General features: G+C 40.1%; 1 protein-coding gene across 4 annotated transcripts in view; it reads left to right on the plus strand.

Moving 5' to 3' along the window:
- rasgef1a (RasGEF domain family member 1A) overlaps positions 1 to 12,851 on the plus strand; it is a 455,191-nt gene that overhangs the window by 429,119 nt on the left and 13,221 nt on the right. For all 4 annotated transcript variants that reach the window (XM_062975846.1, XM_008115777.3, XM_003224078.4 and 1 more), the window contains 3 exons: positions 5,068 to 5,289; positions 6,783 to 6,857; positions 9,984 to 10,076. In XM_062975846.1, the coding sequence (XP_062831916.1) occupies positions 5,068 to 5,289; positions 6,783 to 6,857; positions 9,984 to 10,076 (390 nt within the window). The remainder of the gene's footprint in view (positions 1 to 5,067; positions 5,290 to 6,782; positions 6,858 to 9,983; positions 10,077 to 12,851) is intronic.

The following is a 12,851-nucleotide window of genomic DNA, read 5'->3' on the forward strand; positions in this document are numbered from 1 at the left end:
CTTCTAATGGTGTCAAAGTCAAAAGCCTACACTTGGCTATTAATCTGGCACGAAGAATTTGGTTTTCACATTGGGGAAATAAAGCTACATGCTAGAAACATTAACAGAAATCGAAAGGCTCTAACTAGTTCCCTGAGGCGCTATAGCATGATTCTGCGCTTGTTTACTCAGAAGTCCTGCTCAGCTGTGTGTTTACTTCCTAAGCCGAATGTGGTTAGACATGCAGCCAAAATATGAGAGGAGTAAAAGGCTTTTTTCCCCCAAAGGCTATTCAGAATATATTTTGAGATTAGCCAAAGAGCTTTGAGAATGATTACATAGATACTTGTTAAGATTTTTAACAGCCAAAGACTGACAACAGTTTTGACATGACACCATTGCAGGACAATACTCAGTAATGTTAAAGGTGTTAACCAGGACAGCCTGACAAGTTTGTCAGCAATGTTGTTTATCAGTATGTCATTCAGATGTCACAACCTGAAGGCAAACGGATGTGATTAAAGTGCTACTGTTCATTTTCAAAAGTGTATGCATGGACATGCTCTTCCAAAGCTTACAAAAAAGCCAAAAAAATCTGATATTGTTTTATGTTTTAATTACGAGGATGAATTTCCCAGTTGGATGGAAGTACTGTCTCACTGTTGTCAGAGAGGAATTGTTGTTTTCAGTTTTTTAATAGAAATTTGATTTAGTATGGGTTTTTGCTATTTAGGCTATAGAAATGGCTTACCAGCTTATAAATATGGGGAGGCAGGAAAACTATATAAAGATCAGGATAAGGTCAGGATAAGATGTGTGTGGCAGAGTCAGAGAGCTTATGAAAAAAACAGCAAAATGTAAGTCTATCTGCCTCCTTACAAAGTGGAAACAATGTTCGATGGACTGCAGGCCATTGGCCTTTTGAATTAGAGGGTTTTTTTTTTTTTTGCAATCTTGGTACTTTTAAATGGGAACAGTGTCCAATTATTCAAGAACTGAAAGTAGCATTAAAGTAGTGATTTAGAAAATCCTAGCTAGTTAAGTGTTCATATCTGCTGTCATAGATATAAGTACTGAAAATATGTTTGGGCAGAGTAAGGTGGAAGTGTGTGTGGAAATGATAACAGAATACCCACGAGTTGCAGCCCCGAGTGGCTCAGTGGATTAAACCCTTGTGCTGGCAGGACTGATGACTTAAAGGCTGGGTTGCTGACCTGAAGGTTGCCAGTTCGAATCCAACCCGGGGGGGGGGGGGGAGCATGGATGTGCTCGGTCTATCAGCTCCAGCTCCATGCGGAGACATGAGAGAAGCCTACCACAAGGATGTTCAAAACATTGAAACATCCGGACGTCCCCTGGGTCAATTCTCCCACATCAGAAGTGACTTGCAGTTACTCAAGTCACTCTTAACACGAAAAAAACACATGAGTTTTTGTTGTGTAAGTAGGTGACAATGACTGGAACTTCACACAGGGCAGTTCAGACTGTAGGAGGGGAATCTCGGCTTTTCAGTACGCTTTTCTGTGAAAAACTGCATAAGTGGCAAGATGTCATAATAGAAAAGGAGTTCACTTAGAACCTTCCCTTTTTATGTCCCATTTCCCCCCTTTTTGGTCATAAGCAGAATCATTTGTAAAAAGTTATCCTTTGCTTGCATTCTGAAATAATACTCTTCAAACTAGCAATATCTATTGCATGTTTAGATTTAGTTGTCTGTTAATCTAGTCAAAACAAACATCTCAGCCAATGTTGGAGATGAGTTTGGAATAAGCATATCTCTTCAAAAATAGGGGAGCCAAAATGTTTAACATATGGTAATCTCACTCTTTTGTACTCTGCGTACTTTAATAACATTCCAAGCAATCATATAGATGAGTATTCTGATCATTTAATTTTTTAATGTTGGCCTTGATGTTTAATTTTGATTTTTGCAATGTCTGTCAATATTAAAAAATAACAACAAACAAAATAGAAATGCTGGCATTAACTATGTTTTTAGCTTGGAGATTCTGGGATGAAGTATGCTGACATGTTTGTCATGGTATGACAACAGCCTTAGGGAGGAAGGACCATGTGTATTGTGATGGCAATTTAAAAGTGTGTTGTCGAAGGCTTTCATGGCCAGAATCACAGGGTTGTTGTATGTCTTTCGGGCTGTGTGGCCACGTTCCAGAAGCATTCTCTCCTGAATTTAAAAGTGACTCGATGCAGTGAAGAGTCTCAAATGAAGATCATGCCAATGCGGGCAAGAGTCATAATTTTAGTAAAGCTTATTAGCATGCATTTGATGTCACAACTGAACAACAAAACCAATCTATATATATAAAAGAGTGATGGCATCACGGCGACCCACAAAACAACAAAACTACAGGCCCCCCAATCTCGAAATTTGACAACACAACCCATCATCCACGGCTCTAGGTTGATACAACAAAAAGAAAAGAAAAATAAAGTCCTAATTAGAGAGAGAGGAATAATGGCTTTTATCAAATTGCTGCCAGTTAGAAGGCTAAGCTCCTCCAACTTGATCTCCTAGCAACTCAATAAAAAATAATAAAAAACATTAAAAAATAATTAAAAACACTAAAAAATTAATACAATAAAATACCATAATAACAGAAAATAACTAAAAATAATACAAGAAAATAATAAAATATAATAAATAAAAAGATAACTTACAATAAAATTAATTAAAAAAATACAAATAACATCAAATAAAAATTACACAACAATTTTTAACCAATACCACCACCACTTTGCCACAGCAACGTGTGGCCGGGCACAGCTAGTTTAATATACACAGCAAGACAACTAATACACAGTCATCCACTTGGGGCAGCATCATTTTGCCTGTACCCATTCATACGACTTGAGCTCATATTCAAGGTGACAAAAATTTATTCTCTTCAGCAGAATTTAAGCCATGCCACACATTACACACCATATGGAAAACCATCAATTTATTCCTATTTCAACTTCTCAACGCTTGTTCCAACATGGATAGTTGGAGAGGCTGGCTGCACTTGCTTACCTTTTTTCTTGTTTTCCATGGAGATGAATCCAATGGGGCTGATGTATCAACAGATTTTAAAGTTTTACACAACTCACCACCAGTTTTGAAGAGGTGTACAAACATAAGGAACAAAACACTTGAACTTATGCATCTGCTCCTATGTATATAGGCACTGAAAATGCTAGGTAAATGTGCAAATGTCTTCCAGAAGGGACCAAAAGAGACATCAAATACTGATCCCACAAGGATATGACTTGGGTGAGCTGGCTTGACATTAGATGTCAATACCCTTTTCAAGGAACACATGGACAGCGATAACTTGGGAAGAACTGTGTTCTAGTAGAGGAAGAGACAACATGTTTGTAGTCTGTAAAATGAAGAAAGCCGATTCCAGTTGGTCATCGCCTACTCAAGCAAGTAAAGGGAATTCCTTACAGTTGCCTGAAAATCCCAACGTTATAGCTCTTTCTCTCCCTTCCCACCAGTTCCCAAAGGAATTTCTCTTCTTCCAGCAATGCCCACTCTCAGATACTGAGCATGTTTTAAAAAGCAGTCTATATCACCTTTGTTTACTGCTCAAAACTCCATGTTATCCCTTCTCATTTTCTTGCCTCTCCCCAATAAGTGTACTGTGAGAGCTATACATTGGATGAGACTTGCAAATTATTTAACGACAGTCTCCTGGTTATGAACAAGATAGATTCTGTTGGTTTGTTCTTAAGTTGAATTTGTATATAAGTCAGAACAGGTACAAGGACTGGTGAGCAAGCTTAGTGTAGACACCCTTTTCCCATGATAACTCTTCCAAGAGTAAATTATGCTTCCCAGGGGTAGACTTCCTCTCACTTCTTTTTGTCTCACCTCCGTTTGTAAGTTGTATGTAAGTCAGATGTTTGTAACTCAGGGACTACTTGTATTGATTACTGCAGAAAGGTTGTATATTTGAAATGTTGCAAATCGAGACTCACCTGTATCCCTTTCCAAATACTACCAGAGGTTAGCCACATGTGAGAACAAAAAGAAGACAAGGCTTAGCCAATGGTTCCACTATGACCTTAAGTATGTCTCGGTTAGGGTTCTCACGTCCCCTTTCCTGCCTTAAAAACTAATTGTTAGCAGCACCATTTCCAGGATTTTTAGAGGCTGCCAGAAAAGGCAATCCATAACACTAGAAGCAGTGAGGCATGCAAACCAATATTTCTGTTTTGTTATCTCAGTGCTTCCTGAATGTTCAGTGCAAAGTGAGAATGGCAGTGAGGGGAAACCTGTGGGATTTAAACAGGCAAAGCTGGATTATTTTCCATCTTATCAATGTAATGTAGAGTCCCTTTTTCGATATTTAAGTCTTTGCAGGCAGTCCCCAAGTTACAAACATCGAACTTACAAATGAGTCACAGTTAAGAATGGGGGTGAGACAACAGGAAGTGAGAAAAATCTACCCCTCGGAAGGGAAATTCACTCCTGAAAGAGTTATCACTGGGAAAAGGTGTTGCCACTGAAGCTTTCTCACCCATCCTTATTTCCAGAAAAAGCCAACACTTTCAACATCCAAGCATTACAGGGATAGAAAGTGAGGGAAAATCTTCTGAATAGGGCCACAGACAGCAACATAAACACCACAGTGGGTGTTAACCCTTCCCTATGCTATCCAAAGCCATACACACACACACACACACACATACACACACACACATACATACATACATACATACATACACACACACACACACATATTGACTGGAGTTATACTTTAAAATGTACCTCTCCAGACTTACATACAAATTCTTATTCATAGCTCAGGGATTGCCTCTACTTGTATCACAGTCAACATATATGTTGAATTATATCGGTGCCTTTACTCATCGAGAAAATTCTCAGCAAATTTGAATTATACTTGTACATTCATTTCCAAAGGGCTTTGATGATCAGTTCAAATGCATGAGAACCTAATCAATGCATGAGCTTACCTGATCGTGAATTGAAATTTTCCAGTAATTTAACCAGAAATTCATCAACCTCAGACAATCCAGAGTTCTTGATTTTACTGACAAAAACGATTCTGCTTCTTGGATTAGGAAAATGGAACAGTCAAGAAGATCATTAGCCAGATGACACAGAATCTGCTGATGAGCCTTTCCGCACGCAATCAGTTCCAGGAGATTCGAGAAAAATTCCGCCAACCAGTGACGGACAAAGGCACAATACTTAAAACTAAGCCTCAGTCATCACAGAAGGACATTCTGAGTGTTTGCTGTGACCCACTAATACTTGCACAGCAGCTCACACACATCGAACTGGTGAGTGAACCTCTGTCCCTTTGAGTTATTGTCAGCTCTTCAATTTCATGGGGGCTTGGGATACAGGATTCCCCAAACTGTATACACACACAAAAGTACCTGTACTGGCAAGATAGCCGATCCTGGCCGTACACATTTTCCCTTGCATACACTAATTCACTTGGGTGGTTGGAGGGGAAGAGGGAAGCATGGAAAGCGGGAGTGCGGCTGCCATAAGAGCAGATGCTACAGCACCACTGCTTTCTCTTCCTGTCAGTGCAGCCGTCATCCTGGCCTGGCTGTCTCCTCTCCTTCTGCCCATCCTGCTCCCTCTGCCTTGGAGACCTTCATTGCATTACCTTGCCTCTGCTCACATGAGTGAGTGAATGAATGCATGTGAATGAATTCATGTTCCCCTTTGCTTTGTCTCTGTAAGTGAATGCACCCTCCCTTGTCTCACTTACCCAACCACTTCTCTCGTGTCCAAGGAATGTGCAAGGGAATATGATTGTGTCAAGGCCCAGCCATTCTGCCAGTACAACTCCTTTTTGTGTATATTAAATATATAGGCAGGTGAGGGGAGATATTCACAATTTTTCCAGGGGCCCTGTACCCCAGGAAATTGGGGGGCTAATTGTACTTTCCCTACTTTCTACACACACCCCATTCTCAAGATTCCACAATCTCCCTCCCTCAAAGAGGCCAAGAACCTAACCAAAAATGACATCTCATTTCTAACACATAAGAAAGTAACTATGCAGCCTGCTAGGGAACTTGGGGGAATTTGAGTTCCTGTTTCCTCCACAGCTGCCCTTCTCTGCTCTAAATGCATACATTAAAACACACTATTTGTATTCCCCACTGCTATCCTAAAGCCAGCAGAACCTGCTTTAAGATCATTATTTCAGGGCAAGCCACATATGCCCAGAGCATAGGAGCGCTTAATGAGAGAGGAATTGTTTTCCTTGGCTCATAGTTCCTAAAGGCTCAGCCACATATTTGTTCTGCCTTCCATGCAACAAGGCTCTGGATATTAAGTGAATATGCAGCAGCAACCACACCTATTTCTCTACCTCAGTGGCTGTTTCACCTACCACTCTCTGCACTTTGCTCTGCAATGTTGCTGAAGGGGGGGATGGGTGGGCAGCAGGGAAAGAGGTGTCACTACTGCCTATGCACTTACTGGCCCCAAGCTTTTAAAGACATTTCAGGGTAGCAATTAGCAATTCAACAGGACCCAATTTGTCATCTCCACAAGCAACACCGAGGCAGTTCAGAGGTAGAAAAAAAGATGACAAGAAATGTATGTGTGTAAGAGAAAAGAGTTTGCTGAGTCTTCTGCAGGACCTCAACCTTTTGCCAACCAGAACTGAAGCCTGCTTGACGTAGTCTTTTATACTCATTTCACTTAGGATCTCTCCCCACAGGGATACCTGTCAATACATAGCTCTGTTCCTTGTCTGTGGGCTTGTAATCTTGACAGGGTTTTAAAAAATCTGTCTTGCTTCATGCAGGAGAGGGTGAGCAATATTTATCCCGAGGACCTCATGCAAATTGTCAGCCACGTGGACTCCCTGGATAATCACAAGGTATGTGCAAACTATGCAAAGAATGGTAACAGGAAACAGAAAGGGCCACAGGTGAAATTGTACACGTAGGAGCAAAGATTGTTTAAAATTCAGGGCAGGTCAACTGTATATTTAAATGTACATGCCTATATATAAATGCCCTGTAGGTTATATCATATTTGGCTGGTTTTAGGGGGCATGACATGTCAGTGAGTGCGTTGAATGCTTCTTAACAGAGGGTTGGACTGGATGGCCCATGAGGTATCTTCCAGTTCTGTGATTCTCTGATTCTGTAATGTTTTACTGGCCACTACTCCATGTTCTGGCACAAATACTGAGCATTAACTAATATATTACAGGAACCTCCATGTTCCATGGCAAAATACCCCTAACATACCAATGTTTAGAAAGAATAAGGGAGGAACATCATTGCCTTTATGCTCAGCCTGTGAGTTTCCAAAGGCACCTGGATGGCTTCAGTTGGAACCAGAATTTAGGTTTAGATAGTTCTGTCTTCATGCCAACAACATCATTTTCCCCTTTCCCCCTCTTTATTGATATGCCATAACAAAAAAGTAGGACATGTGCTGATGTTGCCTTGTCACTGGGTTTAAAAAATTGCTTCATTAGTGATACACTGACATAAAGACAATCATGTCCTTTGCTTTCCTCCTGGATGCCACCTAGGCCATTCATAACCTTTCATCAATTGAACTGTGGTAATGCCACATAGTGCTTGAAGTTATCAAAGTTATCATAATTTACTTTAGCTGTCATTGCGACAACCTTGGTCTGTATTATAACTCCAGTAGTGCAGAAGCTGGGAGCAGAAGTTGAGAGAAGCCATCCAGTGGCTGGAGTAAGGTTCATGGGTTCATAGCTCTAAAGTCCAAAACACTGTGCTATATATTGTGTGAAAAACTTGGTTATTAGATCTCTAATGTAAATTAATTTGGCCATTCAATTCTTTATAGTGGGTATCTAAGGGCCCTTCCAGACAGCCTCATAATCCGGGACGAAGAAGTGGGTTTAAAAATCATAGAGCTTTAAGGAGAGCCCAGACATAATAATAAATAATAAAAATCTTTATTTATATCCCACTGACATAGAGCTGTCAGTCCCATTAAATGGTCCCCCATGTCCTGACAGGTTCAGTTGTAGCTGATTTTAGAAATCCGCAAGAAGGACACAGGACATCTGTTAGAAGTTTACTTTCAATTTTCTTTTTAATTGGCGCTCCAAGATGCACTGTGCCTCATATGCACTGATGCAGATATATGAAAGTTCACACATGCAGATTTCTTGCCATTATCTTTCCTCCCCCCCCCCCCCCCCACTTTTTCCCTCTTGAATCCCATTTCCCTTTGAGGTCACTTGCCTGCCATGATGGTGCCAACTATGTAAATTCAACTCTGTTTAATCTCATAAACATGAGAACAAAGGAATGCTTGTAATGGGTTTTCATGGGAATTGCTTTCCAATTGTGCTTCCATTTAGCCACCTGTATGTCTGTGGCTCCATTTGTTTACAGCCCTCATCAGCTGTTCCAGGATTTTAAAATGCAAACATGTGCTGGAGCAGTCCACATATAGGAACGAAGTCACATGTTTTTCTTGAGTGCAGGGATATACAGTCATGTGGATATGTGCAATTTTCTGCCAAATTTGGGTTTTAAATTCACCTTTTTAACATGTGTTTTTCAGCCATTAATGCAATTCAGCATGCATTTTTGACAAACGTCATCTTCACCCCTCTTTTATTCTGGTTTCTTCCACATTTTAGGGCCCATGTAAAAGAACCCTAAATGAGCAAAGGTTTGAATATTGAAAAGTGCTCGTTGAAATTATATATTCCTGAAAATGAAATGTAAAGAAGTTAAAAAAACTGTAGCCTACAGAGATTAGCCTCTTAGTTTAGGAACCTTTTAAAGTTTCTGAACTGGAACACAGGGCTTCCTACTGATAATATGGTGTGGAGTGTTTCGCTCTTTCTTTGCTATCTTAGGCTTCCAGTATAGCTGAATGAGCCTTTCTCTTCTTTGCTATAGTTTATAAAACCAGAATGCAGAGAATTTTTTTCTATAAAATATTTTTCCTAGATCAAACAATTGTCACTTATTCTGCCCTGCACACTACTGGCACTTTGTAGATGTTTTCCGCAGCTGGGGAAAGACATCTACAGGGGCAGGAGCTATTTATCTGTAAGTAGCTCCCACGTAGCTGAGAGAACAACTAAAGGGCACCTGACATAGCAGTTCTTCTCTGCAACTTAGCAATTATGGAATCCAGAGGTCAAGGGAGTCTTCTGGGATAATGTACAAGACTGGGAGCTGTCTAGACACAACAGCAACAAAAGATTAAATAGCATAATTCACAAAAGCACTTTCACTTTTCTGCTTCATTCTTTAAAGTTCCAGGGAATACATATTACACAAAGTTAGATTTTTTTAAAATAAAAAAAATCCTGCTTTAAGGTTTAAAAACATTTCTGAGTTTCTCAGTTGTATAGGGAAGCCAAGAGGGGATGCACAAAGGTCTTGGTAGACAACAAATAGGAATACTACAGAACATGCAGTCCACTTTTTTGATCAGATGTTTCAGCTGCTATAGGAGAAGCAAACTGCACATTTCATTTTTCCTGTTGTCTTTTCAAAGACATTTGAAGGCAATGAGCAAACCTCTTTTCTACTTGCATAAACATACACAGAAAAGAAAACATTAGAAATATGTGACGGCTCATTCCTCTGATTCTGACTTCTGTCAAGAAGACCATTTAAAATGGATAGTATATATGCCACTAAGATACTTTGAATATTAGAGATGTTCAAAATTTTGGGGTTTTTTAAAACACAGAATGCAAGATAAAGAAATTCTCTATCCAGTAGTAGCTCAGCGGTGTTAACGCAGTCATAATAAAACATAATGGAATTTTTAGCTGTGATCTTTCTTTCTGTCATGCATTCCCACCTCTGAATCATATTACTGGAGAATTTCCAGCTACTGACAGGGACCTGTTTCTGTGTGTGAAAATGCAAGCAGAATGTACTTTTGTGTGGGTGGAACTGGAAAAAACTGGGTTCAGATTTATTTTATTTTCTGTTTTACAAGTGCAAAATAAAAATATATTTCATAAACTTTCCTTTTTCAGTGCCGAGGTGATGTTACCAAGACCTACAATCTGGAAGCCTACGACAACTGGTTTAATTGTCTCAGTATGTTGGTTGCTACGGAGATTTGTAAGGCAAGTACATTAGGAGAGGTGCCACTGGTTATTCTGTCTGCTTTGGCTTATCTATTTATGTCAAAGTATCTTTATTTGTATGTTTGTATCACAAAGGCTGTTGCATGGTGAAGTGGCCCTCTGTGATGTCACTTGGAAAGAAAGGTGATATGTGTATGAGGGGAAGGGAGGAAGAAAGGAAAGAGCCATAAAGAGACCCTTAAATATTCTTTACTCACAAGCTTTAGGAAATAACATACTAACTACTACCAATTCCTCAATACTTTATTTCCCATACCACCACACTTTGCCACAGCAATGCGTGGCTGGGCACAGCTAGTAGTGTATAAAGTAGTGAAATCCTGTGATATTACACTACATCATGGTTGCTATTGAGGTCTAAAAGAGTGGCATGATAATGCCCCATCCGAATTACAACCCCTCTTGATTTCATAACATCACATATGTTTGTTTTATAGTAATGTATGAGAGCAACAGGAGTCACATTTGCCTGATAAGCATTTGCCTCGTGCTTCAATGAGAGATCAAGGCTGTCTCTAGCCATAGAAACACACCACGCCTTATAACTGTGTAACTGTTTTGCTCTTGCAAGAATCCACCATGTGTAGGTGTGAAGGTGCTAGTTTCCATGGATACAAGAATGCCAGATTTGCTAAAGCTGCTTACAGAAAGTGCTGCAGCTTTCAAAAATTAATTTTACAATATATCAGAACAGTTTGTGCCTCTTTTCAAATGGCATATAATAGAGAGGAAAAAAATCATGCATATGCAAGTTGATGTCTAGGCAAGCCTTCCATTACCAGCATTTTCATCTTGCAAGTCCCATAGAGAGTGTCAAAATGTAATACAAGGAATATTTACACTTGCATCAAAAGAAGTGTTTCTCTGTGCACAAACGGTCACAAATACACCTATGACTTTTAGCTCATTTTCCAATAGGAACGTAAGATATCCCAAAAGGTGAACTTTCATATGATTCCATGGAGGAAGGCCAGTTTTCAGTGATAAATACAGTGTGTTAAAAGTTAATAGTTATGTAGCAGAATTATGTGGTAGACTCCTCCCTAGATAATATCTCTTAGACTTCAGGTAGGCATAATTTTAGATGCTCTGTCTGCCAAATGAGCTCCTTATATATAAAATCTGGCACACTAAGGAGCGGGGTTTTGCCTACAGAAGGTGTTCTGCAGAAAATAAATTGCTTAGAAACAAAACTGGAGAAAATAATGTGCATAGGAAGCATTGATCCACTATCAACAAGGGCAGTGAATAGTAACTGACAAGTATAACAAACACATACATTCTCAGAAGCTAATTACAAACAGCGTAGGCAAAACTGCAACTCAGCAACTCGTCATGTAAATAAACCATTCCTCCTAGTACAAAAGGTAATTCCTACTATGTGGGCAACAAACTGTGAAAATGAAGCAGGAGATAGAGTCAGAGATATCGAGGCACTTTCAAACCTTCTTTACAATGGGATAAATCCCATTTAAATGCAAAGCTATTCTGTTGCAGTTGTGAGTATGTGTGCTAACTGGATATTTTGGAGAAACCAATGTGGGGTGTAATGGATAGAGTGTTTCCAGCGAGGAAATATGTGGACAATTTTCCGAGTTCAAATCACTTGATCAGGAAAAAAACCAAGTTTAACTTGAGATAACTCCTCTTTTCTTCTACATAGTGTCTGAAATACGCACCTGATGTAGTTTCCTGCGCCCGTCACAGCTATTCCGGATTCTTGCAAAAGCTCTGCAGTTAAGGGGTTCCAACCCCGCCCACCCTCCCAAAATATAATGTGACAGTCTTGGTTGGAGCCTCAGTTCCATTTTTTGCCACAAAGCAGCACATCCAGATCTCTTACTGTTCTTACATCGGCTGTTTTTATGGTACCATAAGGATACAGCAGGCTTCCCTCTCTTCACCCAGAGGCTATTAGGCTGGATTGTTGTAGTAATTCGTTTGGCATACCAGTTGGCTGCTCAAGACCTACCTGTGCCTATGAGAGCCCATTCCACCAGGACAGTGTCTACTTCCATGGCTTTCCAAAGGGACATCCCATTAGAAGATATCTGTTGGGCGGTGATTTGGACCACACCAGACACCTTCATCACCCATTACAAATTAAATAACCAAGCCAAGAGAAACACAGCTTTTGGGAGAGCTGTTTTGTTCTCTGTGCTCTCATGACACCTTTCTCCACTGGGGGCAGCTTGCTAATCTACATCAGGTGCACATTTCACAGAGACCACAAGGAAGGATAGATTTCTTACCTGTAATTGTGTTTGTTCGAGTGGTCATCTGTGAAATTTGCACAACTCGCCCATCCTCTCCACTATTGTCATGCTTCTGTTCTCGGCTACTGCTTTGTGGCACCAAAACTGAGGCTCCAACTCAGACCACTGCATTAAATCTTGGGTGGGCGGGCAGGGTTGGAGCCCCTTAATAAGCTTTCATAGGAATCTGAAACAACTGCAACAGGCTCAGGAAATTAATCATGTGCAAATTTCACAGATGACCACTTGAAGAAACACAGTTACTGATGAGCAACCTATCCTTATACTGCAAGGTGGGTGGGTGGGTGGGGGGGGGGGCACACTGTCATAATTTACCTCTCAGGATTATTGGAAGTCTGAACTCCACCACCTTGAGCTCCTCAAGGAAACTGTAAGATAAAAGTGTAATAAGCAGATAAAGCCAAATAAATTCAGCAATCACTAATTAAGGAGAAACAAGTCAGTCGTTAAGCCGATTATTCTCATTTACTTACATATT

Source organism: Anolis carolinensis, chromosome 3 (genome assembly GCF_035594765.1).
Source record: "Anolis carolinensis isolate JA03-04 chromosome 3, rAnoCar3.1.pri, whole genome shotgun sequence".
NCBI lineage: Eukaryota > Metazoa > Chordata > Lepidosauria > Squamata > Dactyloidae > Anolis > Anolis carolinensis.